Source organism: Lampris incognitus, chromosome 15 (genome assembly GCF_029633865.1).
Source record: "Lampris incognitus isolate fLamInc1 chromosome 15, fLamInc1.hap2, whole genome shotgun sequence".
Classification (NCBI taxonomy): domain Eukaryota; kingdom Metazoa; phylum Chordata; class Actinopteri; order Lampriformes; family Lampridae; genus Lampris; species Lampris incognitus.
The window spans coordinates 34647630-34672670 of NC_079225.1; the positions used below are offsets into that span (position 1 = coordinate 34647630).

General features: G+C 47.9%; 1 protein-coding gene across 1 annotated transcript in view; it reads left to right on the forward strand.

Moving 5' to 3' along the window:
- Positions 1-7823: 7823 nt before the first annotated feature.
- The window catches only part of kif26bb (kinesin family member 26Bb), a 31835-nt gene continuing 14617 nt past the window's right edge, over positions 7824-25041 (forward strand). Inside the window, exons 1-7 of the mRNA XM_056294198.1 lie at positions 7824-7883; positions 8556-8765; positions 12822-13367; positions 16351-16472; positions 18318-18489; positions 23797-24006; positions 24520-24613. Of these exons, the coding sequence (XP_056150173.1) occupies positions 7824-7883; positions 8556-8765; positions 12822-13367; positions 16351-16472; positions 18318-18489; positions 23797-24006; positions 24520-24613 (1414 nt within the window). The remainder of the gene's footprint in view (positions 7884-8555; positions 8766-12821; positions 13368-16350; positions 16473-18317; positions 18490-23796; positions 24007-24519; positions 24614-25041) is intronic.

Genomic DNA, 25041 nt, shown 5'->3' on the forward strand with positions numbered 1-25041 from the left:
ACTGCTACGACTGGCTCATGAGACACATCAGGGCATCGTCAGAACGAAACAACATCTCAGGGACCTCTACTGGTGGCCTGGGATGGATGCACAAGTCGAAGCCACAATCAAATCTTGCTTCACATGTCAGCAGCATGACAAGACAGCTGTTACACATATGCTTATGCAACCTGTTCCATTCCCAGATGCTGCATGGGAAAAAGTAGCAATAGACATTGTAGGCCCTTTTGAGTTCACAGCCCCTGGTTGCCGTTTTGCTATTACCCTCATAGATTACTTTAGCAAGTGGCCTGAGGTTGCATTCATGTCCCAAGTTACTTCTGCATCAGTGATCCACTTCCTGTCTACAGTGTTCAGCAGGGAAGGAAACCCAAAAGAGTTCATCTCAGACAATGGTAGTCAACTGATTTCACAGGAAATTCGTCCTGAGGGGCCTGACATAGACTGTAGCCAAGTCCAGCCTGACCCACTACATGCTCAGCCCCCTCTGCGAGAGGTCAGGGTCAGGAGGCTGCCGGCTTGGGCACAGGACTATGTTATGTGAGGACGGTAAACTAAAACAAGAGTAGCCTATTGTTGGTATGAAACTGTTATTTTGAGACTGTTTTTTCTTATAGACTTAGTACTGTCTGTATGAAACTGTTATTTCAAAACTGTTATTTTTAATGACCTAGTAGTGTCTGCATAAGACTGTTATTTCGAAACTGTTATTTGTTTTATGGTCAAGGTATTCTGTTGTTATTGTAAGACTGTTCATAGCTTATACAGTTCAGCATAAGCACAGCAGTGATTGTATAGCTGGTGATGGAAATGTTATCTTTTGCAAAGGGGATATGTGATGTCTTGAGTTGATACAGTTGGAGGACAGTAGGGGGAGCTAGAGGGCAAGATAGGATGTAAGTGACTGTAAGAGGGGAGATGGAGTGTGACGTGGGTTGTTGAAGTAAAGAAGCGTATGCTAACAGACGTGTGTCTTCGAGTGGTCGCTTAACACAACAGTGACGCAATGGCTCTGGGGTACGTTCACCAGCACCCTCTCCATCAGCTGCTCAAACGTAGCCGATGCATTGCAGAGCCTGAACAGCATGATGCGGAACTGCCACAGACCCTGTCCGATGGTGAAGGTGGTCTTCGGTTTTGTGGTGGGGGCCAGCCCCACCTGCCAGTAGCCACTATGCAGGTCAGTGGGGCTGAACCAGCTGGATCCCGTGATGTGGCCGAGGGCGTTGTCGATTCAAGGGAGCGGGTAAGAGTCCTATTTTTTTGATGGCATTAAGGTATTGATAGTCCACACAGGACCGCCAGAAGCCATCCATCTTCCTCATTAAGACAGCTGGAGCCACCCATGGACTGTCAGAGGGCTCAATCACCCCAGTAGCAGCCATCTCGTGGATTTTGTCCTCTGCCACCTGCTGCTTAGCAAAGACTAGCTGATGAGAGTGCAGACGGATAGGCTGGGCAGGGCTGGTTTCGATGGCATGCTGGAACAGCCCAGTCTGCCTGCAGTCTTTGTTTCTAGCAGCAAAGATATCCGCATAGTCATCAAGGAGGCGTTTTAACTGGTGGCACTGCTGTGGGTCAAGGCCGTCGCTGCCATGCTGCCATAAGTTGCGTATGGCCTAAGTTGTCTCAGCAGAGGGCAGGACGGCAGGCTCAGCGCTCAGGGCTAAGGCAGGGTGGGATGGTGCAGGACCACTAGTGGTGGGCGTGCTAGCGGGTGGCTTTGACGCTGGTCTGTATCACTGGGGCAGAGAAGCACAGGGGCTCTGTGCCTGCTGGGCTGTGGCTGCTTGGCGACTAGCTTGTTGGTCTTTGGGCCTGTTCTTTCCTTGACTGGACTGAAGCACCACAGTCTACGTGCTGAGGGTGATGGTTGCCTCCGACATGTTAACACAGGCTCCCCAGCAGGTCAGCAGATCCAGGCCAATGATGCACGGGTCCTGGATGTTGGCCAGCCAGAATTTGTGTGCCAGCTCCTGGTCTCCAGCCTGGACTCGCACTGTTTTCTTTCCTCTCATGCCAGCCTTTTCTCCTGTCACTATCATTAGCTGGGTGTTGGTTGGTGACCATGCCACTAAGAGTGGGCCCGTGGTGCCCGGGAGGATGCCAGGTCACATCAGGGAAATGGTAGACCAGGGCCTGGCAGTGTCGACTGCCGAGTTGGCAGTTAAGATACAGTCCTTTGGTGTGACCTAGGCAGTCAACCAGCGTGAATCAGCCTTGAAGGGGGACTGGAGTGGTGATTCCCTCACTAGATCACTCTGCTGTTGTTTTCCCACCGGTGGGGGACTTTGGCTTTCAGTGCTGGTGCTGGGCAGTTGCAGTCTATGTGACCAGGCTCGTCACACTGGAAACAGCGGTCAGTCAGCCGAGGTGGATGTCACCTGGATGTTAGAGGCCATTGCCGAGACGCTGTGGTGGAGGCCAAACTTGGTAGATGTCTTCTGCCATCTCCTCCTCATTCTAGTCGGCCAACTTGATGTGCGTTCGGAGAGTGGGGGCCTTCTGCTGGGTAGGCCGTGTGGGGAGTGCCACCTTGACCTGTTCAGTTTTGCAGAGAGCCTCGCTGAGGGATTGGGGCATGGTGAGGCGAACATGCTGGCCCAACTGCCCCGGCATGAGCTCCTGCAGGAAAGTGTGGAGGATCAGCTCCTCTTGGGTGGCTGCGTCGAACTGCAGGTAACCATGTTGGGTTTGCAGCTGCACATCTGCGGCGAAGGTGCCCAGGCTCTCTCCTCCTTGGCGACAGCTGGCTAGCTTCTTCCTGCTCTGGTCAGTGATGGGTCATTGCCAAAATTGCCTCTCCAGTGCCATGGTCAGGGCCTGCAGGTCCCGCTGTTCCATTGGGGCTAGGTCGAGGAGCAACTGCAAAGCCTTTCCCTCCAACGTCAGGGACAGGTGAATGGCAGCTTCTTCGTTACTCCATCCGCTGTGCCATGCCGACAGGTACAGCTGTGTCATCCCATTGTACTTGGGTAGCTTGGCTAGTGTTTTATACGCAGCTGTGGGGTGTAACAGGCTGAGCATGGGGACCAGTGGTGGTGGTTTGTTGGCAGCAGCCCTCTGGGTCGCAAAGGGAGCGGTCAGTGGCGGCGGGGGGCAGCAGGCATTCCCCTGTATTGGCATTTCTGGCCTACAGGGGGAGGTGGGGCCATGGTGCACTGGAGCCATCATGGTGGGCAGGAAAACTTCCATCTCTGACTGGCTCCATCCTTTGCCATGCCAGGTTTTCCAAGAGCCAACGGGTACACTCAATGTCTTGCTCCAATCTCTGGATCTCTCTCTCCATTCTTCAGCCCAATCCCACTTCTGACATCAATGTGGCGAGTTTACGTGGAAGAATGGATGACAGGGTCGAGCTTTCTCTTAATGCCAAACCTGCGTCCCATACACCATATAACCAACAGGAGTGGCTTTTATTTTGACACCTCTTAAAATCTGACAGAATCAGCATTACAATGACGACATCAGTCTAAGTCATGGTCCTAAGGTCAGTCAATAAGTAAAGAGTCCTCTACCCAGTCTGAGTCAAACGCCAAAACAAACAACACAAATCACAACAACTAAAACATGAACACCACATCACTAAAACAACAATTCCAACTCAAATATTAACAGTTCCATGAGCCCTTGCGCTCCCCTAGCGCAGAACAGTCGACAGTCAGAGCGACCACCTCCTCTGGTTGCAACATTATTATCCATCCATCCATCCATCCATCCATCCATCCATCCATTATCCTAGCCGCTTATCCTGCTCTCAGGGTCGCGGGAATTCTACAGCCTATCCCAGCAGCCACTGGGCAGCAGGCGAGGAGACACACTGGACAGGCCACCAGGCCATCACAGGGCCGACACACACACACCTAGGGACAATTTAGTACGGCAGATTCACTTGACCTGCATGTCTTTGGACTGTGGGAGGAAACCGGAGCACCCAGATAAAACCCACGCAGTCATGGGGAGAACATGCAAACTCCACACAGAGGAGGACCAGGGATGACCTCCAAGGTTGTACTACCCCCGGGGCTTGAACCCAGGACCTTCTTGCTGTGAGGTGACCGCTCTAACCACTGTGCAGCCGTGCCGCCCCAACATCATCATCATCATCATTATTATTATTTGTTTCATGTTTTCTGTTTTACATCCTGTAGAGCCGGGTCCAAACTATGGACCTGAGGCCCTACAGGGCAGATGTCATTTGATTGACAGTACTCGTCGTAATATGTGGGCTGTTCCAAGTAAGGTGATCTTCTGGACTGCATGGATGTTGATGTTGCCTGGGATACGGTTGGTGAACTTTTCCATTCCCTTCTTCACGAGTCCTAGAGCTCCGATGACCACTGGTGTTGTTTCAGTCTTCATACTCCACATCCTGTTGATTTCAATCTCCAGGTCTTTGTACTTGGTCAGCTTCTCTGTGACTTTCACTGAGGTTGGGTTTTTTTCCCCGGATGGTATTGCCATGTCGATGAGCATGCATCTCTTGTCCTTCCTGTCCTTGATGACGATGTCGGGCTTGTTGGCTTTTATCTCTCTGTCAGTCCGGATGGGTGTGTCCCAGATGATGGTGACATCATTGTTCTCAGTGACCATTTTTGGCTGATGTCCGTACCACTTCTCAGTCATCTTGATCTTGTAACTGCTGCAGATTTTCCAGTGCAGGTATGCTGCTGCCTTGTTGTGCCTGTATATGTACTCAGTCTTTGCCAGTTCCGGGCAGCCTGAGACAATGCGGTCGATGGTTTCTTCGTACATTCCACAGATTCTGCATTTTGGGTCTGTTCCATCTTTGATGATGCAATGGTAATCTGGTTGTCAGGCTCTGGTCTTCTGCAGCGATTATCAGGCTGTCCGTCTCTGTTTTCAGTCCGGGGCTCCTTAGCCACTACTACTACTACCACAACTACTTTTCCTCTTCCTCCTCCTCAGTTCTGTACTGCGTTTATTGTTGGTTTTTGCCTGATTTGAGACCCAAGACAAATTTACAGCCTTGGTTGGACAATAAAGTTCTACTCTATTCTACTCTAGCCGATCCATCCATCCATATCCAGGGTTGTGGGGATGCTGGAGCCTATCCCAGCAGTCATTGGGCAGCAGGCGGGGATACACCCTGGACAGGCTGCCAGGCCACCATCACAGGGCCCACACCCACACCCACACACACAAAGCACGTTATTGAAGACACGTGTCCGCCCCATCTTTTCACTTTGTTGCAGTTAGGCAATCTCAGTGTGGCGTTCTGTGTTGAGCTTGAGCGCTTAAGTGATACATTGTATTCAGTTTTGAAATCCCTCTCATTCTGCTGCCTGCCCACGGGGTAGCGGTGTAATTCAAAATAAACCAGCTAGTGCATGTGGGATTAGATACAATCATGTCTTGTTCAATTAGCATAAACTACGAGTTTACAAGACATTAACACTAGTAGCAAGCAAGCAACAGCAACGGTAATGTTGCCATGTGTTCAGCAGCGCACATCTATCCCAAAGCCATATTTAACGAAAAATCAGAAAAACAGCTTACTGCTTCATCGTCGCATTCCTCACCAAAATGATTTAGCCACTGGTAAGTTATCATTACAACTGCTGTTGTGAAAATATCGTCCAAGCTAGTGATGTGACGTTCGCGAACGATCCGGTTCTTTTGAACGGCTCTTTGGTCCGAACGAAGGGAACCGAGTCGTACTTGGTGGGAGCCGTTCTTTTCTCGTTGTACCTATTTCACTGTCTGCCCTGAATCCATTCCCCTTTACCTGAACACGTGCGGATCTCGCACAATATTGATAGCTAGCAGAGCTGACGTTAGCTAAGTTAACGACTCAAACAGACAAACAACGCAAACACACATCATTTTATTGGTTGCTATGTAGGCTACAATGTATTTGATGTATGTTGCAATTTACGTTGATTTGATTAAAATGTTAATATTCTTCCTGATTTATGTCTGCGTGCTTTATTTGACCTAATTTCTTAGAGTGGACGGGAATGATTGCGACGTCTTTTTACCGGAAGTATTGCAATATGGGGGCATTAGCGGGGATACAGGGATTCCCGACTTTAAAAAAATGTGGAAAGAGGGTAAAAGTGTGTGTGTGTGGGGGGGGCAATGGCCCCCTGCCCCCCTCCCATTCCGGCGCCCCTGACAGACACACACCTAGGGTGTCTAGTCCAGCTAGTTTAAAATAGACCATATGTGAGCCGCATAGAATTCTGGGGTAGATGTTGGAGGGGAGCCTCCATCAGCCTTTATGCAAATATTCTAAGTTGCCAATGTCCCGTGGTCCCAGTTTTTGTTGGCCTGACGCATCTAAAATAAAACGGACCCCGTCTTTTGGCGAGTTGTTAGCATTAAAAAGCCCGTCAGACATTTTTTTTTTGAGATTGAGATTTTCTACATTTGAGAAAATTGCACTATTTCAAAGAAAGCGCTTGATTCCAGGTTTGCCTGAGCTGAGCGAATTCAGGTCTTCTCTCTCAAGGAGATGTTCTTGGGGCGCATACGGGGGCGCCGCGGCACGGTGGAGCACTGTTGCCGTTGCCTCACAGCAAGAAGGTCCTGGGTTCGAGCCGTCCCGGGTCCTTCCTGCGTGGAGTTTGCATGTTCTCCCCGTGTCCGCGTGACTTTCCTCCGGGTGCTCCTGTTTCCTCCCACCATCAAAAAGACATGCATGCCCAATGCTCCTGTACAATAGGATGGGTTAAATGCAGAGAACACATTTCGTTGTAAAAATACAATTCGTTGTAAGGTACAACGACAAAATAAAGTGGCTTTCTACTTTCTTTCTTTCTTCTTCTTCTTCTTCTTCTTCTTCTTCTTCTTCTTCTTCTTCTTCTTCTTCAAGGCGTCCCCGTTAGCGAGGGTTGCCAGCACCATCACGACGACATGCTTGCCAAACAAGTCTCCTCCAGTTCTCCCTGTCCCGAGCCAATCTTGTTGCCTCCGATATTTGCAGACTAAGCCATTCTTTGATGCCATCATGATACTACTGCCTTTTTGGTCGGCTTCTCTTGCGCTTTGCTGGTGTCGTTCCCAAAAATCGCCGCCTTTGTTAATTTACTTCTACCTGGACGACAGGTATGCCCAAATAATGATAGCTGTCTTTTCATCATATGTGCCATTAGCCCTCTTTTTGTTCCTAATTCATCAAGGATGATCGCATTCGCTCGTTTCTCTGTCCAACTTATTCGAAGCTTCCTACGATAAAGCCACATCTCTGAAGCCTCGATCCTGTTTACCATCGCTTTCTTCAATGTCCAACTTTCAGCTCCATACGACAACACTGGCCAGACGAGTGCTTTAAGTAGACTGACTTTCACCTCTTCTCGAATTCCCCTGTCTTTTTTTCTACATCATAATAATAACAACGCGTGCCCACAAGTATTTCTGATTTGGAGGAAGCCTCCAGGTTGGGGCCTGCAAACATCAGCGATCCACAATCCTTCAGCAGCGCTCTGAAATGTCCAGGTGAGGAATACTGTTGCAACAACGGTGCTTAAATGCAGTTGTGTCTGGCCAGTGCGAAACATGACATCTTTTCGAAAAAAAAAGAAAAATTCTATAGTCCATCTACTGCCACCTAGAGGAGAACATGATAAATGCACAAGTTAATTCAATCAGAGACACAGGGCAGTGCGCTCTCTCACTGTCATTACGCACACCCATCCATATCACCACTGAGCTTGTGTCTCATATGTGCCAGTTTTACGTGCTGGTAAGGTCTCATGGATAAATGCAACTCTGTGTTTCGGAGCTTTGGAGAAATCAGCTGAAAGTGCACCACGCCTTTGTTCGGATCTCCTTTAGAGAACAACATTTAACAAGTTGGTATGGCTTCTCTCACACGGAAAGGAGAGAGATGTCCCGCTACGGGGAAAGGAAAATATTGGGTAAGTCACTTAATTCGTTATAAATGGAGCATTGGAACTACTAAAAATAGACAGTCTATTAGACAGGGAGAAAACCCTTGAATCGTTTGAATAAACATTCTGGGTGTGGTTTCACAGTTGTTCAGATCACTTGGTTTCTGTTTTTGCGCACTGTCATACCCCATAGATATTATACTTGAGAGAATTATTTGCGCGTTTCTCATAGAGGTGCAACAATATTGTCATCCCGTCGTTTTTTTTTTTTTTGTTTTTTTTTTTTGTTTTTGCGGAGTCTTTCTGGTTTTAAAAGCGCCACTCTCCTCTTGGCGGTGCCGGTGTTACGGCAAAATCTACGGCCGGCAAAAATTGTAACCATGGTTGTCCTGAACGCGCAGAAAGCGCGTTTCCACGGTCGTCGATAGATGGCATTCCGGAAGGGACGACCGCGCTCCCAGATCTTTACCCCGACCTTATAAGCACCCCAAAACCCACAACTGCACTCAACCAGGAGGTGGGAGGAACTGGGGGTGTCCGCCGGTCCACTGCCAAACGCTCTTGGCGTGGTCCACAGTGCCAGTTTTTAACCATGGTCACAATTTTTGGCAGTCGCAGATATTGGGATAACACCGGGACTACAGTGGCATCTCTTGCGGGACTATGTGCCAGACAAACGATGGTGTCCCTTGCCTTAAGTCTCTTAGGAGACAATTTACAAGATCCGATGAAGACCTCCTAAACCACATTGGTCCTGAACCTGGCGTTTATGGACCTACTATGTGGGAGGACTGTGGCGTTCGGAGGTCTGAAAGACAACTTCCATGTTGTGACAAGTGTTCTGCCACCCTGGTTGCCCTGAAGAAGCAGGCCCTCAGCCTGGCTGTCCATCATCACCTCTCCTCCAAGGTAGGCTTGTCAATCACCCTCCTCACCGATTAGATGTACTGACATGCAGAGTGGCCCCTGCAGAAAACAGGGGGGACAGTTATTTTATTTTATTTGGTGGGTGGCACTGAAATTGTTCTTAAGATTTGGCGTATATTCCTTACAAAAGAGTTACAGCTAATTTTTTTGCAATTAAAAGGATGAGTAGATATAATTTAGTGAATTTATACAAAGGTTTATGTGTATGCAATAGACATAATTTTGTGAATTAATGCGAAGGATTATTCGTGTGCAACTGAATAAGTACCCTGTGTGAAGTCACAGCAAGCTGAAACTACTGTGCATGAGCTCTCTTTGCAGTCTCCCTCATTATTGTACAGTGGCTACTGAGTCTGCAGACAGCTCCATGGTGGAGGTGATGAATCTTTTAGCTGGGAACAAGTTCAGAGCTTGTAATTGCAAAGTCTCTTGCAAGAGTTGTGCGAGTGCTGATATGACACCAGTGAGGTTATTATGAAGAGCTCGTTGTCATGTGGCCTGACCGTGAACACAAAATTATCATCTGTGTGTTGTTTCTTTAACTTTTGCTGGTGGTGTGGTAACGGGGGTGACCAGGTGTTTCTTGAGGGTAGCCTCGGCCAAGGCTGGCCGAGGCTACCCTTGCTGACATGTGTCTGGAAACTTTTGGGCAGGTTAGATGCCATTATTAGGGGGGCGTCCGGGTAGCATAGCGGTCTATTCCGTTGCCTACCAACACCGGTTCGAATCGCTTGGTCGGGCGTCCCTACAGACACTATTGGCCGTGTCTGCGGGTGGGAAGCCGGATGTGGGTATGTGTACTGGTCGCTGCACTAGCGCCTCCTAGCGTGAACCTTCCACGCGCTACGTCCCCCTGGCGAAACTCCTCGCTGTCAGGTGAAAAGAAGCGGCTGGCGACTCCACATGTATCGGAGGAGGCATGTGGTAGTCTGCAGCCCTCCCCAGATGGGCAGAAGGGGTGGAGCAGCGACTGGGACAACTCGGAAAATAGGGTAATTGGCCAAGTACAATTGTGGAGAGAAAAAAAAGGGGGGAGGGTGCCCTTATTAGATTAATGACAGTGTAAACTTAAAGTGGTTCTTATGTAATTGTTAGACTACAGGCGTCAGGGTTCGGGTTAGTCTGGGTTCGTGACATTGTGTATATAACAAATTAGCTCATTAGTCTCTGGTTCAGCAATACAAGACAGAATGAACAATATTGAGATGATATGTTTATATCACACTGATATAGCAGTGATTGTGTGGCTCTGACAATCAAATCATAGATACCGATCATCAAATTACATTACGTTGAAATTACATTGTTCGTGCAGATACATCAGTGTTATTACGGCGGCCTACTGCGTCCATGAGGAATGTCTACGTATCCTTACCTGCGTTGTATACTTGTCACCACCAACATCCATCATGCGTACTCAAACCAGTGCCATTCCTCTGCAAGTGGTTTCAAATGGACATGAATATTTCATCAAGGCATCCCTGTGTCCTCTCTGCACTCCTCTCCACAGGGGAAAGACACTATTTATTTTTGTCCTATTGACGGGGATAAGGCACAGCTCACATCATGTTTTTAGAGCGAGACCGCAGGCCACAGCTACAGTATGCCCGTGTAGGCTATCTTGTGCCCATGGACAAATGCAGTTGATCGAAATCTGACAAAAAAGATCCTGGCAGTGTTTATTGATCCGGGCATGGTTTCTCAAAAGCATCTTGGCACCATAATATCATTTTAGCATATGAGCTCACTATCTGGTTTTAGTACCGAGATGGTATTGGACACACTGTCCAGTTTTCCATCTGGCCACCGCAACACACTGTATCCACTCTTAATGGGTTCTCATTCCAAAAAGTAAAATATACATGTCTAATAAAATATAAAGGCAATTGTCTCACGGTATCCCATGTTGCTCACATCCACTCTTTAACAGCATGCTATATTCATCCAATTTGCACTTCTGCACCTACCTATGCAATTATTAATTTGTGCAATAATTTATGCAACAGGGTGTGTGCAATATTATTCACGGCATCAGTGCCATATGTTTTACTACCATGCAATACTACATCCTTCATGCCTCAAAGTAACTGCTTGTATTATAGCTGACTTATAGCACGCCCCTATTCTGTTATACCTCTAATATTGCCCAGACTTGAATCTGCACTCATGCTTTTTCTACTTATTATATTTTTACTTTTGCATGTATTTTTCCAAACAATTTGGGGGGAATAGCGTGATCCTCCCACGCGTTACATCCCCCTGGTGAAACTCCTCACTGTCAGGGGAAAAGAAGCAGCTGGTGACTCCACATGTTTTGGAGGAGGCAGGCAGTAGTCTGCATCCCCCCTGGGGCGGCAGAGGGGGTGGAGCAGCGACCAGGATGGCTCAGAAGAGTGGGGTAATTGTCCGGGTGCAACTGGGGAGAAAAAGGGGAAGGAATCCAAAAAAAAGAAAAGAAATTTGGCCAATTCCAACTGACTTGACTTGATATCGATGGAAATTGATATTTTGTCATTTATTTCAGTCATTCATTTTCAGTCGTTTAATCACAGAATTGAGTTAGTAAAGACAGGATGTAATCTACTCTGTAGTGTAATAGTGGAGGTCATTTAACGTCCTTCTCAAGAGTTTTATTTTTTTGGAAGGGAACATTTTGGTCCCTGGCGGCTCAGCTCTTTTGGAGTTTGGACTTTGACTTTGTTTTACATAAAAGCACAAAGCTCAGAGAGTACTCCCTCTGGGGCAATGTGGGTCACTTGGAACAGGATGGCAGCTGGTGGGATGGAGGGAAGGATGCAGAAGCAGTGGTGGATAGAAGAGCAGAGGAGGGTATGTGTGGCGGGCAGGGGAGGGGCATGTTGAGCTGGTTTTTGATGGGTGTCAAGGACAGGGGAAATGGGATGTGGCACTATTATGTCTTAGGATGACAGGGCAAATGTTGATTCGATGTTTGATGCCTTGGTGTCAGAAATGACAGCCAGGGTGCAAGCACCGACATCCAGTTGAAGGTATTCACAGAAAAGAGCGCATCAGTCGATTTCATATTGTTGACCCACTTATCAGTTGACTTAATATACATGGATGGTCGAGTCAAAGTATAGCTACCCATCTCCTCTGTGTGTTAGCTGGTGAGCAACTTGTTCAACTTGTGCAGTCTTGGCTAGACAGGGAAAGGGGATAAAAAACACTTTCTTCTCTCTATTATTGTCAAGTACAACATGCAAGGAATCTGCAACATGCAAGTATAACATACAAAAATCTATAACATGCAAGTACAACATGCAAAAATCTATAACATGCAAGTACAACATGCAAAAATCTATAACATGCAAGTACAACATGCAAAAATCTGTAACATGCAAGTACAACATGCAAGGAATCTGCAACATGCAAGTACAACATGCAAGGAATCTGCAACATGCAAGTACAACATGCAAGGAATCTGCAACATGCAAGTAAAATATGCACGCAAGGAATCTGCAACATGCAAGTAAAATATGCACGCAAGGAATCTGAAACATGTAAGTACAACATGCAAGTACAACATGCACGCAAGGAATCTGCAACATGCAAGTATAACACACAAAAATATATAACATGCAAGTACAACATGCAAAAATCTGTAACATGCAAGTACACCATGCATGTAAGGAATCTGTCCTGGCTTAAAGTGCAGTGAACATGACAACTAGTATCTAGCCAAATGTAGCATATCAATCAAGTCAACAGCTCCATACAAAATAGAAAAGTGATATTTAAAGAAAAAAACATAAGGGCATAAAAACAAATATTAGAGTTGAAGAGAGATTAATGTGTGAGGTGATATTGTTCTTTGCAATATTTTTTCCATTAAATTCATGGTAACATGGCATCTCTGTGTTACCACTATTCAATTTCATTACTATTTTATTTGCTCAGGCATGAATGAGTCACTATCTCAGACTACTGTAACTCTCATCCCTGGGCGCCTATGTCAATCTCTACTTAGGGAGGGAAAGCCGTTTATTATTCATGTCCCCTTCATCTATAATTGTGCAGGACTCTACTGCCGTGTCTGCATTTCTTCACGACAACCTCGGGGTCCATAGCAGTCGCTCCACGGTGGAGTGCAGAGAGACAGAACGGGACCAGGGGCTTTGTGGTGCATGTGGCACCCACCTGAACCAGCTCAAGCAAGAAGCCATTCAGCTGGCACTGACCAGGGAGCAAGGCAGACGGACCGGTCAGTCATACACTAAGACTCCTCTCGACTCCAGCCTCATCACTGCCACCCCGACTAGGACAGTACCCAGAGAAAGTGAGACAAAAGGTGGAGACAATGCTCCAAGAGAGGGGACTGTTATCAGCGCAGCGCTGGGGAGCCCTCAGCTACAAAGTCGGACCCACAGCCCCAACAGCCCTCGAACACCTCGCAGTCCCAGGACTCCTCAGAGGACTCCTCAGAGTACCAGAAGGAGAGGGCCGAAGCTCCCCAACCCGGACATGGACCGCTGGGTGGAGGAGCAGCAGCAGCTGGCTGCATCTGCAGCTAAATCTGTATCAATGAGCGGCAGTAATAGTGTCGCCATCTACCCCTATCATCAGGTAAAGCTAAAAGCCTTCTCCTAGTATTATATCTGATGTAACTCCACCTCCCCCTCCACTCCGCCTGCATACATTTCCATTTAATGAGATCCTTGAGTAAAGTACATCTTTACGGGTGCACGTGTCAGCGAGGCAATGATTCATAGCGACCAATCAGACCCTATTTAGAGCCCACAGCTCGGGACGTTGCTTAAAAGTGCCGTCGCTAATGGAAAAGAACTGGGTCGTGATTTATCCCCGTCATAAAAGCAAGGCAGTCCAAAAGCATTTGTGATCAATAGGCGGAGGTGTAGTGGGTGGGGTGGGGGTCCCATTTAACAGGGTGGCTGGTGAAGTGGTATCTAAACTCAGTTCAGCCCACCCTCCCCCAGTCCAAGGAGGAGGTGGTAGTGAAGGCCTTCCAGGCTGAGCGACATCTCCTTTAGATTTCCTGTTTAGACCGAGATGACGACGCAAGTGTGACGTCTCAGTTCTAATGACAGACGGGCCTTTCTGGAAAGACTGTGGTCTGTTATGGACTGACAGATCTCGCAGTCGTGACCCGTGGTTAACGCTAAACACACGATACAACACAGTAATCATATGAGACGTGTTAGCGCTCTATGAATTTATTTACGTACTCGAATGTATCTACAGGGCGGCACGGTGGTGCAGTGGTTAGTGTGGTCGCCTCACAGCTAGAAGGTCCTGGGGTTCGAGCCCCTGGGTAGTCCAACTTTGGGGGTCATCCCAGGTCATCGTCCTCTGTGTGGAGTTTGCATGTTCTCCCCGTGTCTGTGTGGGTTTCCTCCGGGTTCCTCTTACAGTCCAAAGACATGTAGGTCAGGTGAATCGGCCATACTAAATTGTCCCTTGGTGTGAATGTGTGTGTATGTGTGTGTGTGTGGGCCCTGTGATGGACTGGCGGCCTGTCCAGGGTGTCTCCCCGCCTGCCGCCCAATGACTGCTGGGATAGGCTCCAGCATCCCCGCGACCCTAAGTAGGATAAGCGGTTTGGATAATGGATGGATGGTATCTGCACATTAATGACTTTTGCCTTGGATAAAGAATGTCTTCCAAATGGATAACTGTAAAAGCAGAGGAGACACACCTTACCATACTTAAATCTAAACTGACCAGTGAAAAGCATGTTTCATAAGACGACACCTTTTCACATAACAAAAAAAAAAGCTATAGATTATTGCAATGAAACACAAAAGGGCCTTTGCAAAAATGTATTTCTAACTGGCCGGCTGGGTCGAATCAAATCCTGCCTGCTGTTTCAGAAAATCAAATAGAGGAAAGAAAAAAAAAAAGGGTACACGACAGCAACTGAAATTGTATTAGTGATTTAAAAAAGGGCAAGATGCTGTGTAGGCCGGTCTGTTTTAGATTCAAACCGACGCCAGTTCGCGAGGCTGAGGGTGACAAATGATGAAATAAGGTAGGAGGAGGGAAAATCGAGGGAGGAGAAGGCAAAGGGCGAACAATAGAAGGACGGAAGACAAGAGGATGCAAGAAAAGGAGACGGGCGAGATGGGACTGAGGCAAGGAGTGGGGAGGGCGAGGTCAGAGGAAGGTTAAGAAACGAGACGGCCGGGGTGTGGTGAGGGAAGACGAGAGAGAGGAGAGAGAGAGAGAGAGAGAGAGAGAGAGAGAGAGAGAGAGAGAGAGAGAGGAGAGAGAGAGAGGAGAGAAAGAGAGAGAGAGAAGAGAGGAGAGAGAGAGAAAGAGAGAGAGAGAGAGGAGAGAGGAGAGAGAGAAAGAGAGAGAGAGAGAGAGAGGAGAGAGAGAGAAAGAGAGAGAGAGAGAGGAGAGAGAGAAAGAGAGAGAGACAGAGAGAAAGAGAGAGAGAGAGGAGAGAGAGAAAGAGAGAGAGAGAGAGAGAGAGAAAGAGAGAGAGAGAGGAGAGAGAAAGAGAGAGAGAGAGAGAGAGGAGAGAGAGAACGAGAGAGAGGAGAAGGAGGGCAGGGGATGAGACAGCCAAGAGGGGAAGGACAACTAGGAAATTAAAGGATGGGCGAGCAGTGATAATATAAACCATAAGAAAAGAAAGGATGTGAAATGGCTATAGGAAAGGATGTGAGCCTACAAGAAAATGAGTACGATTGGTCAATACCCATATTGAATTAGTCTATGGATATTAATCTAACCCCTGTCAGCATTCCACTGCCCTCCCCTGCGTTCTCCTCCATGCCTGCCCCTGGGTCTCCAGTGGCACTAATTGGCATTTCTTGGCTGGATGTTATCTGTGGTGGGAGAAAGGAGAAACATTGTTATCTTGCCTTAAGAAAGGAGGCGACGTTAGCGAGACACAGGACTCGAGAGGAGCAGTGGAGACCAGAGTAAAACAGGAGTTTGGCCGTCGCTTTCGCTTGCGGGCGAAGCTGGGTGACTTCATCTTGAGCGGGGGGGGGGGGGGAGGCGTGGTGTGCAGAGTAGGTCAAGCAGAGTCTGTCGCACACAGAGGAAAAACCACAGGCACAGAAAAAAAAAAGTTGGCACGTGCACAAATGTGTGCATAACGGACACACACGCACACAGTCTCTCTCACGCATAAACAAACACAAACACACATACTACACACAACGTAGGCACACACGGACATGCATATGTACACACACGTGTACACATACCTGAGGTTAACCCTGACTATAAGCTAAAGCTGCCTTGCTTCCCTTCCAGGCTGAGGGTGTGTGTGTGTGTGTGGGTGTTTACAAGGCATCTTCATCTCTGAGTCACAGCTTCATCCTGGGCAGTGGTCACCATAGTCATCCCAAACGATTTCCTCACACTGCCAGAAACACGACATGAGCCACACTGCGTCTTTAACCGGACGTGCTCTCATTATGAGCGCCCTACTTAGAGTTTCACGGCTGTACACTGATCCGATGGATCTCCCTTGAACAAATCCCGTGACAGCCTTCCCCGCGGGAGAGGGTGAGACGGTGTATCGCAGTCGCACAAATGCGTGTTTCTTTTTCTGAGTTGTGCCTTTTGTCAGACCCCAGAAGAGGTCATCGAGGCCTGCGGGGATGCCGGGAACCCACAGAGCAGCCCGAAGATTGCCCACATCTCCAGAATGGCGACCATGGCAAACTCCGTCGCCATGTCGTTTCTGGCCAGGTGAGAAAATGGAGATCCTCCTCGTTGGCGTGCAGTCATGTGCCCTGGACAGCCATGTGTACCCAGTAAGACACTCGCCAATATCACCACATAGTCCTGTCCCGTCTTCACTGTGTCACACAAGGTTGTCTTTTGTGACCTCGTGGGGTCCAGGGTACATCTGTGTAAGCTGGTTGGTAAGCATGATGTAGACCCTCTTCGTGTTCATTTTCTTTCACCGTAGAGAAAACGTTCAGCAGCTAGGCAGCCAGGCTATATGTCTGTTTGTTTTTTTTCTACGTTGAATTTTGGTTGCTGTTATTTTTATTTTTATTTTTTTCTCTATGTGAATATAAACATTGACTTCATATATGTCTGTATAACATTTTGATTGTAAAATTTAAATAGAAAAAGGTGAGGAAAAAAAAGAAAAGAAAATGTTCACCAGTAGTGTCTTCCACACTGTGATTGAAAATTATAATTGCGTAGTTCATTATCGAGGTAATTGTTAATTAAAAAGGCACTTAGCAACTAGAAAAATGCTTTTCCACAGAAAAAGCGTGTGAATGCTGAGCTGCTGAAAGAAATTGCGAAAGCATTGCTGAAAATGGATAAATAGGAAAAGTCAGAAAGTCACTAGCCTACCTGAAATACCTGGAAACTGAAATGTGAAATGGCTGAATATTTTACAAGTTTTAAAGGTATAAAAAAACTGAAAAATTTGCCATAATGTGCTAAATACATAAATAGTTTGATTGTTGAATGGTTTCTGTAGTTTAAAGTATGAAGAAGTGGTGCCACTAATAAAGAACTGCAAAGCAATAGTGTGAATGCTGGGCAGTCACACTAATTAGCTTATGAATTAGTCAGTCAGTTACAGATGTATTATATCAGCGTGGGTGGATGAAAACACCTTGCACCCATTCTCTGTTTCAGTTTTCCCCTGACGTTTTTGCACAGTCATTTTATGTGCGTAGTCCTAGGTTAAATCCAGCTAAATGAAATGCTTTGGCTTTCAACGGGAAAATCTCCCAGGGTTCCTAGTGGGGTTCTGAGGGGCGACACAAGCTCAAACATCAGCTACACGCCGTGGTGTGCAGGGGGCATTTTTCAAGGTTACCCATACCGAGCCGAAACATTTAATACACAACATAAGAAAATATACATTGAGGATATCGAGCAAAAATCTATTTATCGGGCGTCCGGGTAGCGTAGCGGTCTATTCCGTTGCCTACCAACACGGGGATCGCCGGTTCAAATCCCCGTGTTACCTCTGGATTGGTCGGGTGCCCCTGCAGACCCAATTGGCCGTGTCTGCGGGTGGAAAGCCGGATGTGGGTGTGTGTCCTGGTAGCTGCACTAGCGCCTCCTCTGGTTGGTTGGGGTGCCTGTTTTTTTTGGGGGGGGGGGACTGGGGGGAATAGTGTGATCCTCCCACGTGCTACGTCCCCCTGGGGAAACTCCTCACTGTCAGGTGAGAAGAAGTGGCTGGCGACTCCACGTGTTGGAGGAGGCATGTGGTAGTCTGCAGAACCTCCTCGGGTCGGCAGAGGGGGTGGAGCAGTGACCAGGACGGCTTGGAAGAGTGGGGTAATTGGCCAAGTATAATGGAGGGGAAAAAGTGTGGGGGGGTGGGGGTAAAAAATCCCTTTATACACACTGAAGAACAACATTGCATGCAGTCATTAGAACTTAAAAGATTCATTTGTCATTGGTAATTGCCAGTATCAGTTTTCTAAGTGTGGGTGTTGCAGTTTTAAAGTGTTGTGTATTTAATGCGATATTGACAGTGGCTCAGTATTTCTGTTAGTGTGCTACTGTACACAGCTATATTTGTAAAACCTCCCTCCCCTTATCTCCTTACAGGGCGGCCCAGAAGCTAAACCTGACATCCAGGAAGAAAGGTGTCGGTTCTGACCCAGCTCCAGCTCATCTTACCACCTGCTTCAGGGAGATCATCCAGAAAAGCCCCCCGCCGGTCCCACCCTGCCTCCTCCAAGCTGCCACCAAAACCAAAGGCCCACCCAGCATTGGCAAGGTAGACCGTCACCAGTTTGCCGCTCGCTCACAGCAGAAAAATATTCCCTGCAGGTCGTTTCATCGTCCAACTCTTAACGCCATCTGATGTGTCACTGATAAGTACGACTTATTTACAACAAATATTATGAGTTAAAAGCTGAATTACTGAAGTCAGTTAGTGGATTTTGCTTGCAATAAAACCCTCTTTTCTCTTGGTCCTCGATGGTGCACAGAATGTTGTGTAACTTAACACTGTACTGCAGGAGTCTGGCTGCATAACGTGGCTGATAGATTTAGACACCCATCACAGTAGGAGGACTATGTCATCCTTCTCATCATCCATCCTTGGGCCTCAACCAGCGTTTCGGAAAATACACAACAAAGTCGCAGAGGTGCATTTATGTGTCGGAAAACAAATAATAGACATGCTAACCGCTATTCATGTCGTCAGAGCCTCAGCTTCAGGAGGGCGGCAGATTAAGGTTGCAGTGAGGAGAGGCATGCCAGAAACAAGAGGGCCGCCGCTTTGGCTTGTTTAATCCCAGTTTGGCCCGGTATTGACAACCGGAGGGTTTGCATATAACACAATCCCAGATGCCACCAGTGTGCCGTTCTGCCATTGGCCAGGGCTCTTCACCCCCACTGCCCCCAGTTGGTGCTGCTCCATGGTGGACGCTGCAAAATGGTGCATTTGTATCAAACCAATGAAGTGAAACTTATCCATATCATCCATAACCAGGCTTCTGGCGCTGCTGTAGAATCCGAAAGACAATTCGATGAAGATCCTGTGTTTGTACGCACTCATTGGTTTGCAGGTGGTTCCCCCCTGACCCCCCCCCCCAATTGTATCTGGCCAATTACCCCACTCTTCCGAGCCGTTCCAATCTCTGCTCCACCACCTCTGCCAATCCGGGGAGGGCTGCAGACTACCACATGCCTCCTCTGATACATGTGGAGTCACTGGCCACTTCTTTTCACCTGACAGTGAGGAGTTTCGCCAGGGGGACGTAGCGCGTGGGAGGATCACGCTACCCCCCGAACAGGCGCCCCCAACCGAGCAGAGGAGGCGCTAGTGCAGCGACCAGGACACAAACCCACATCCGGCTTCCCACCTGCAGACACGGCCAATTGTGTCTGTAAGGACGCTCGACCAAGCCGGAGGTAACGTGGGGATTTGAACCGGCGATCCCCATGTTGGTAGGCAACGGAATAGACCGCTACACTACCCGGACGCCCGGGTGTTTTTGTTTAACACAAGGCATGAAAAGCTGCCTTATAATTCTAAGTGTATATCTGAAAGAATATACAATAAATCTCACCTGCTAACACCACACTGGCTTTGGGTTTTGCACTCTCATAGCACCCCAAATAGCAGCATAAAGAGATCACAGTCATTTGGAGGAGCTCCTGTATCAATCCTGGTTTATGATACATTATAATGTGGTGTTAATGCCTCCATCTAGCCCCTCCACCCCATCCTTCCCCTGGGAGAAAGTGGGGAGATCAATATGGCTGCCCATCCTCTCATGGATGGACTCGGGGGGTTTGTCTAGAATTACATATAGCGGCGCAGATCGTTTCCTCCGTCAGCCGCACCCGCCCAAGCACTCAGCTATAAGTGCACGTATGTGGGCGTGCGTCGGTGTCTGCCTCAGCACGCGTATTACAGCCGAGGAGGTTTTTCTGCACTCGCAAATGGGTTCTTGAATAATTCAAATTCCAATAAATAGACGGCAACACATGCTCAATATTGCTTCGGGAGCAATGACTTGCACAAGGATAAGATTAAAAACGATGAAGAGGGGAGAAAAGCAAACCCAGAAAGCGACAACTTACGATGCGAGCATGGTTGTCGGGTTTCATATTGGTCGATGCTGGATGATGTCATCGTGGCATAATGCGGCCCTGCGTCGTTTCAGCAGAATCATTTATGATTGGGTGCCCGCGTCTCCAGCGTGCCCAGGCAGCGAGATGCTCCGCTGCAGCGCGCCCCAGCAACAGGGCGACTGCTTCGTGAGGCAGACAAGTCTGATAAGCACAGGGCTGCCGGTTCAATTCCCACCATAGCTGTTGTAGTCATTAAAACCCTTGTGGGGGGTTTTTTCTCTCCTTCCAATTATCTTTGAGCAAAAACTAAAAGCCAATTATTTGTCATTCTGTCCTAGAACAGAGCACGTGCCAAATATCTGAAAGATAAAACATTTGCAGGTTTAAGTCCCAGTCTCCCTAAGCCGGTGCTTTCTGTTTTCCATTATCCCTATCTCTTTGTATCACCACATATAAAAACACTGAACAGTAACCCCGACTAAAACTTGGCTTATTTGGCCGCTGTTGTGAATCCTAATGAATTATTAACCCAGCAGTGGCCTACTGTCATAACCAGCGTGTGCAGCCTTGACAGCGCGTGAAGTGAGACAGGCATACTTAGTTAAGTGGCTGTTGAAGTCTTAGCATCTTAACGTAAGACCCCCCCCCCCAAAGCCTTTAGATTTGCGTTGCTCCCTGTAGACGGATGCATTAAGGAATTAAGACTGTGACATGTGCAAAGAGGGGAAAGAAAAATGCATCTGCTTGAGGTTGTAAGTAGATGCATCCGTAAATTTACATGCCACGTTATTCTTTTTGAGTGGAGACCGCATAAGGGCATCGCAGCGTTAGGCTTTAACCTGCAAAGAAGACTATGGAGCAAGTGGAAAGACGGGATTTCAGTCATGGGTGTCAACTGGGCTACGTCATACTTTTGTTATAGAACGATGATGCACTTTACTGCACTTTATTGCCTCTTATTTCACCTGTATAGAGTCAATCATTGTGTATACGTCTGCAGATTGTTGTGTTGTTATCCTACACTGAAAGAGCCACGAAACCGGAGTCAAATTCCACGTATGTGCAAACCTACATGGCTAATAAACCTGATTCTGAAAAATACATCAGCTTTTTTTTTTGCTGACCGGCCCAGTAAACTTACTTTTTACTTTCTCACAGGTGCTAGCATGTTTATAGAAGGTTTTTGACATGTGCAAAGAATTTTTTTTCCTGCAAAAGCTTCCCCTTTTTAAACCAAGCTTCCTCTCAACCTAGTATGTCATATTGGAAAAGAGTACGGCGCCCTCCCACAGCTGAGCAGACGGAGCTCAGAGCTGACGCCTGACTATTTCCCTTCATTCTCTCACAACAATGTCTGCAAACTTCTGCTCAAGCCCCTATGTCGTCGACCCTAAGTTTTTACATCCATTTCAAAGGGAGTGTATATACATAGAAGAGGGGAGCAGGAGTACTGGCTGTGTCACCTTAGCAGTCAGCTTTGGGGAACACTTTTTAAGATTTGTTTTGGCATATATATATATATATATATATATATATATATATATAATTGTTTTTTCCTGGTCATCTGGCTTCACATGAGATCTCTGGATATTGTTCTGGGGATATGGGGACTGACATGACAGCATCTTGGATATGCAGTTATTTATTTATTTATCAATTCACCCATCCGTTTATTTATTTATTTATGTTCCCCTCCCCAGTTGTACTTGGCCAATTGCTCCACTCTTCCGAGCCGTCCCGGTCGTTGCTCCACCCCCCTCTGCCGATCCAGGGAGGGCTGCAGACTGCCGCATGCCTCCGCTGATAAATGTGGAGTCGCCAGCCACTTCGTTTCACCTGACAGTGAGGAGTTTCACCAGGGGGACGTAGCGTGTGGGAGGATCATGCTATTCCCCCCAGTCCCCCGCCCCGAACAGGCGCCCCGACCAACCAGAGGAGGCGCTAGTGCATTGACCAGGACACATATCTACATCTGGCTTCCCACCCACCCGCAGACATGACCAAGCCGGAGGTAACACAGGGATTCGAACCGGAGATCCCCGTGTTGGTAGGCAACGGAATAGACTGCCACGCCACCCAGACGCCCCATATGCAGTTATTTTTAAAACTTTGTTGTTCTGAAACTTCTTCCGTTTTCATAGCATTGCGTTTGCCAAGTGTCTGTTGCGGGCATCGGTTCTGAAGTAAAGTTAAAGCTCTCCTAGTTAAAAGGGTCCCTGGCTCTCTGGATTCGCTCACACACGAGTTGCTGTGTAAAAGCAAAGTATTGCACCTGCCCGCTTCTGGCTTTAAATAAGTGATGGCATCTTTTTTGTGAGGTGTCTTTTAAAATGCTTTGGCCTTTGCTGGGGATATCCCCAAATTAGCCGGGACAAATCTGGGTCGGGGGATTCACTAAGTAATGCTCTTACTTCCCTCAACCTTGAGCAAGGCACTCATCTTCCTGAGTCTAAAACTTTGAGTGGACGTCACTAGAGCAGTTAGTGCACTTCCTAAGTGGCTACATGCCGTCTTGTGAATGGAAAGCACCACACCGCTGAAAAAAGAGCATGTGCAGTCACCTAAGTTTGAACCTCATCAAGCTTAAAAAAAAAACAAAAAACAAGATGGGTGTCTGGGCAGTGTAGCAGTCTATTCCGTTGCCTACCAACACGGGAATCGGTGGTTTGAATCCCCATGTTACCTCCGGCTTGGTCGGGCATCCCTACAGACACAATTGGCCGTGTCTGCGGGTGGGAAGCCGGATGTGGGTATGTGTCCTGGTCGCTGCACTAGCGCCTCCTCTGGTCGGTCGGGGCACCTGTTCGGGGGGGGACTGGGGGGAATAGAGTGATCCTCCCACGCGCTACGTTGCCCTGGCAAAACTCCTCACTGTCAGGTGAAAAGAAGTGGCTGGCGACTCCACATGTATTAGCAAAGGCATGTGGCAGTCTGCAGCCCTCCCTGGATCGGCAAGAGGGGGTCGAGCTGGGCACAATTGGGGAAAAAAAGGTGGTGGTGGTGGTGGTGGAGACACATGCAGAGGTGGCAAAGCCAGGTCCAGAAAGCAAAAGTCCAAAGCAGGTATTTGCTCCACCCGTGCACTACATTATCTGATTCTAATCATCAGCTATGATTTAGTACATGGGTGGAGGAAATACACGGCTTGGACTTTTACTTTCTGGATCTGATTGTGCCACCGTCTGAACATGTGCAATGTGTGGTGAATGAATATGAATTAGGGCTTTGTAGGTATAGATAAAGCATGCACTGCCAAACTTAGTAAATAAAAAAGGGTGACTTGTAATAGCGGCCCTGTGACGGCCTAGTGGCCTGTCCAGAGTGTCTCCCCGCCTGCCGCCCAATGACTGCTGGGATAGCCTCCAGCACCCCCGCAACCCTGAGCAGGATAAATGGTTTGGATAATGGATGGATGGATGGATGGATGGATGGAGTTGTAACAGCTTTGTCAACATGACACTTTTAAACCCATTTCTCCCCTCATTTTTCTGTACCCCAGGTCAAAGTGATGCTCAGAGTGCGCCCCACAACCTCCACGGGCCCCTCCCAGCCACCCATCCTCCGCATTGACCCGTCCAAGAGGAGGGTAATTGTAATGGAACCAGTGTGCAGCGGCAGACAGCACGCTGTGCATACTGAGGGCGGTGAAGCCAAAGCGCTCCCTAAGTCCTACACGTTTGATGCCATCTATCCGCAGGAGTCAAACCAGGTCAGGTGGCGGAACATGAATCCTGTTTACATATTAGAATATGGTTTCCCCCATGCTTCCACCACGGATGCTTGTGTTGTTCTGACGTTGAACTGCCCTGATCCATCTTGACGCCCTCGCTCGACTGCGACAGATTGCTCGTATAGCGGCAAATTTGCAGCATGGTAGGATATGTAACTCAAGCATGTGCTGTGTTTGCCCAAGGATTCATCCTGCGTTCAAGTATTTGTTTGTTCAAGTCGCACACCGTGGCTGATTGGCGTTCTCCCTCTGATGATCTGAAAACCAATGGGGGGGGGGGGTCTTATAAAACGCCTTGGCCGTCGCTTCTACTTTCTGCAGGCCGTGCTTACAGAATCCATCCGGGATGCACCGTATACAGCATCACTCTACCTTCCTCCTCCTCTGCCTCATTTATTATTATTATCATTCTTTTTCACTCTGTCTGATGTATTTTTCCCAGTGCGAGGATGAATCATGAGACTGGCTGTTCTTGTTCTCCCCCCGGGTCAGGCTGAGGTGTGCACAGGCGTCCTGGCTGATGTCATCGGCTACGTGGTCGGCGGCAGCGATGGATGCGTTCTGGGTTTGAGATGCACTCATATGGGTGAGTAATCAGCCGTTTTAAGGGGCCGGGGGGGTTAAAACCCGGACATGCAGTCCTTTCATTCCCTCCCTCTCCTCCCGCTCTCTCTCTCTCTCGTACCCTCCTGTTTCTTTCTCGATTTATTTCTACCCACCCCTTCCCTCGTTGTCTGGGGTAGTGACAGGAGTGTGTTTTCCCCTCGCGGCCCTCTCAAGTCATTCATCTTCCACCTGTTACATCCCAAATAAAAGCCTATTCATCAAATATACATCCTAAACAGATTTGTTTTTTCATTTTGTGCGCTTTCTTTCTTTCTTTTTTTTCAATGTAAAAGCTTCGCCTCGCCTCTGAGATTTGTCGACATGTCGCGCAAAAGACAAATATTTCATTCTCTTTCTTGCGGCTCGCAGCTCAAACGGGACTGAGAACAAAATGGACTGTAACATATT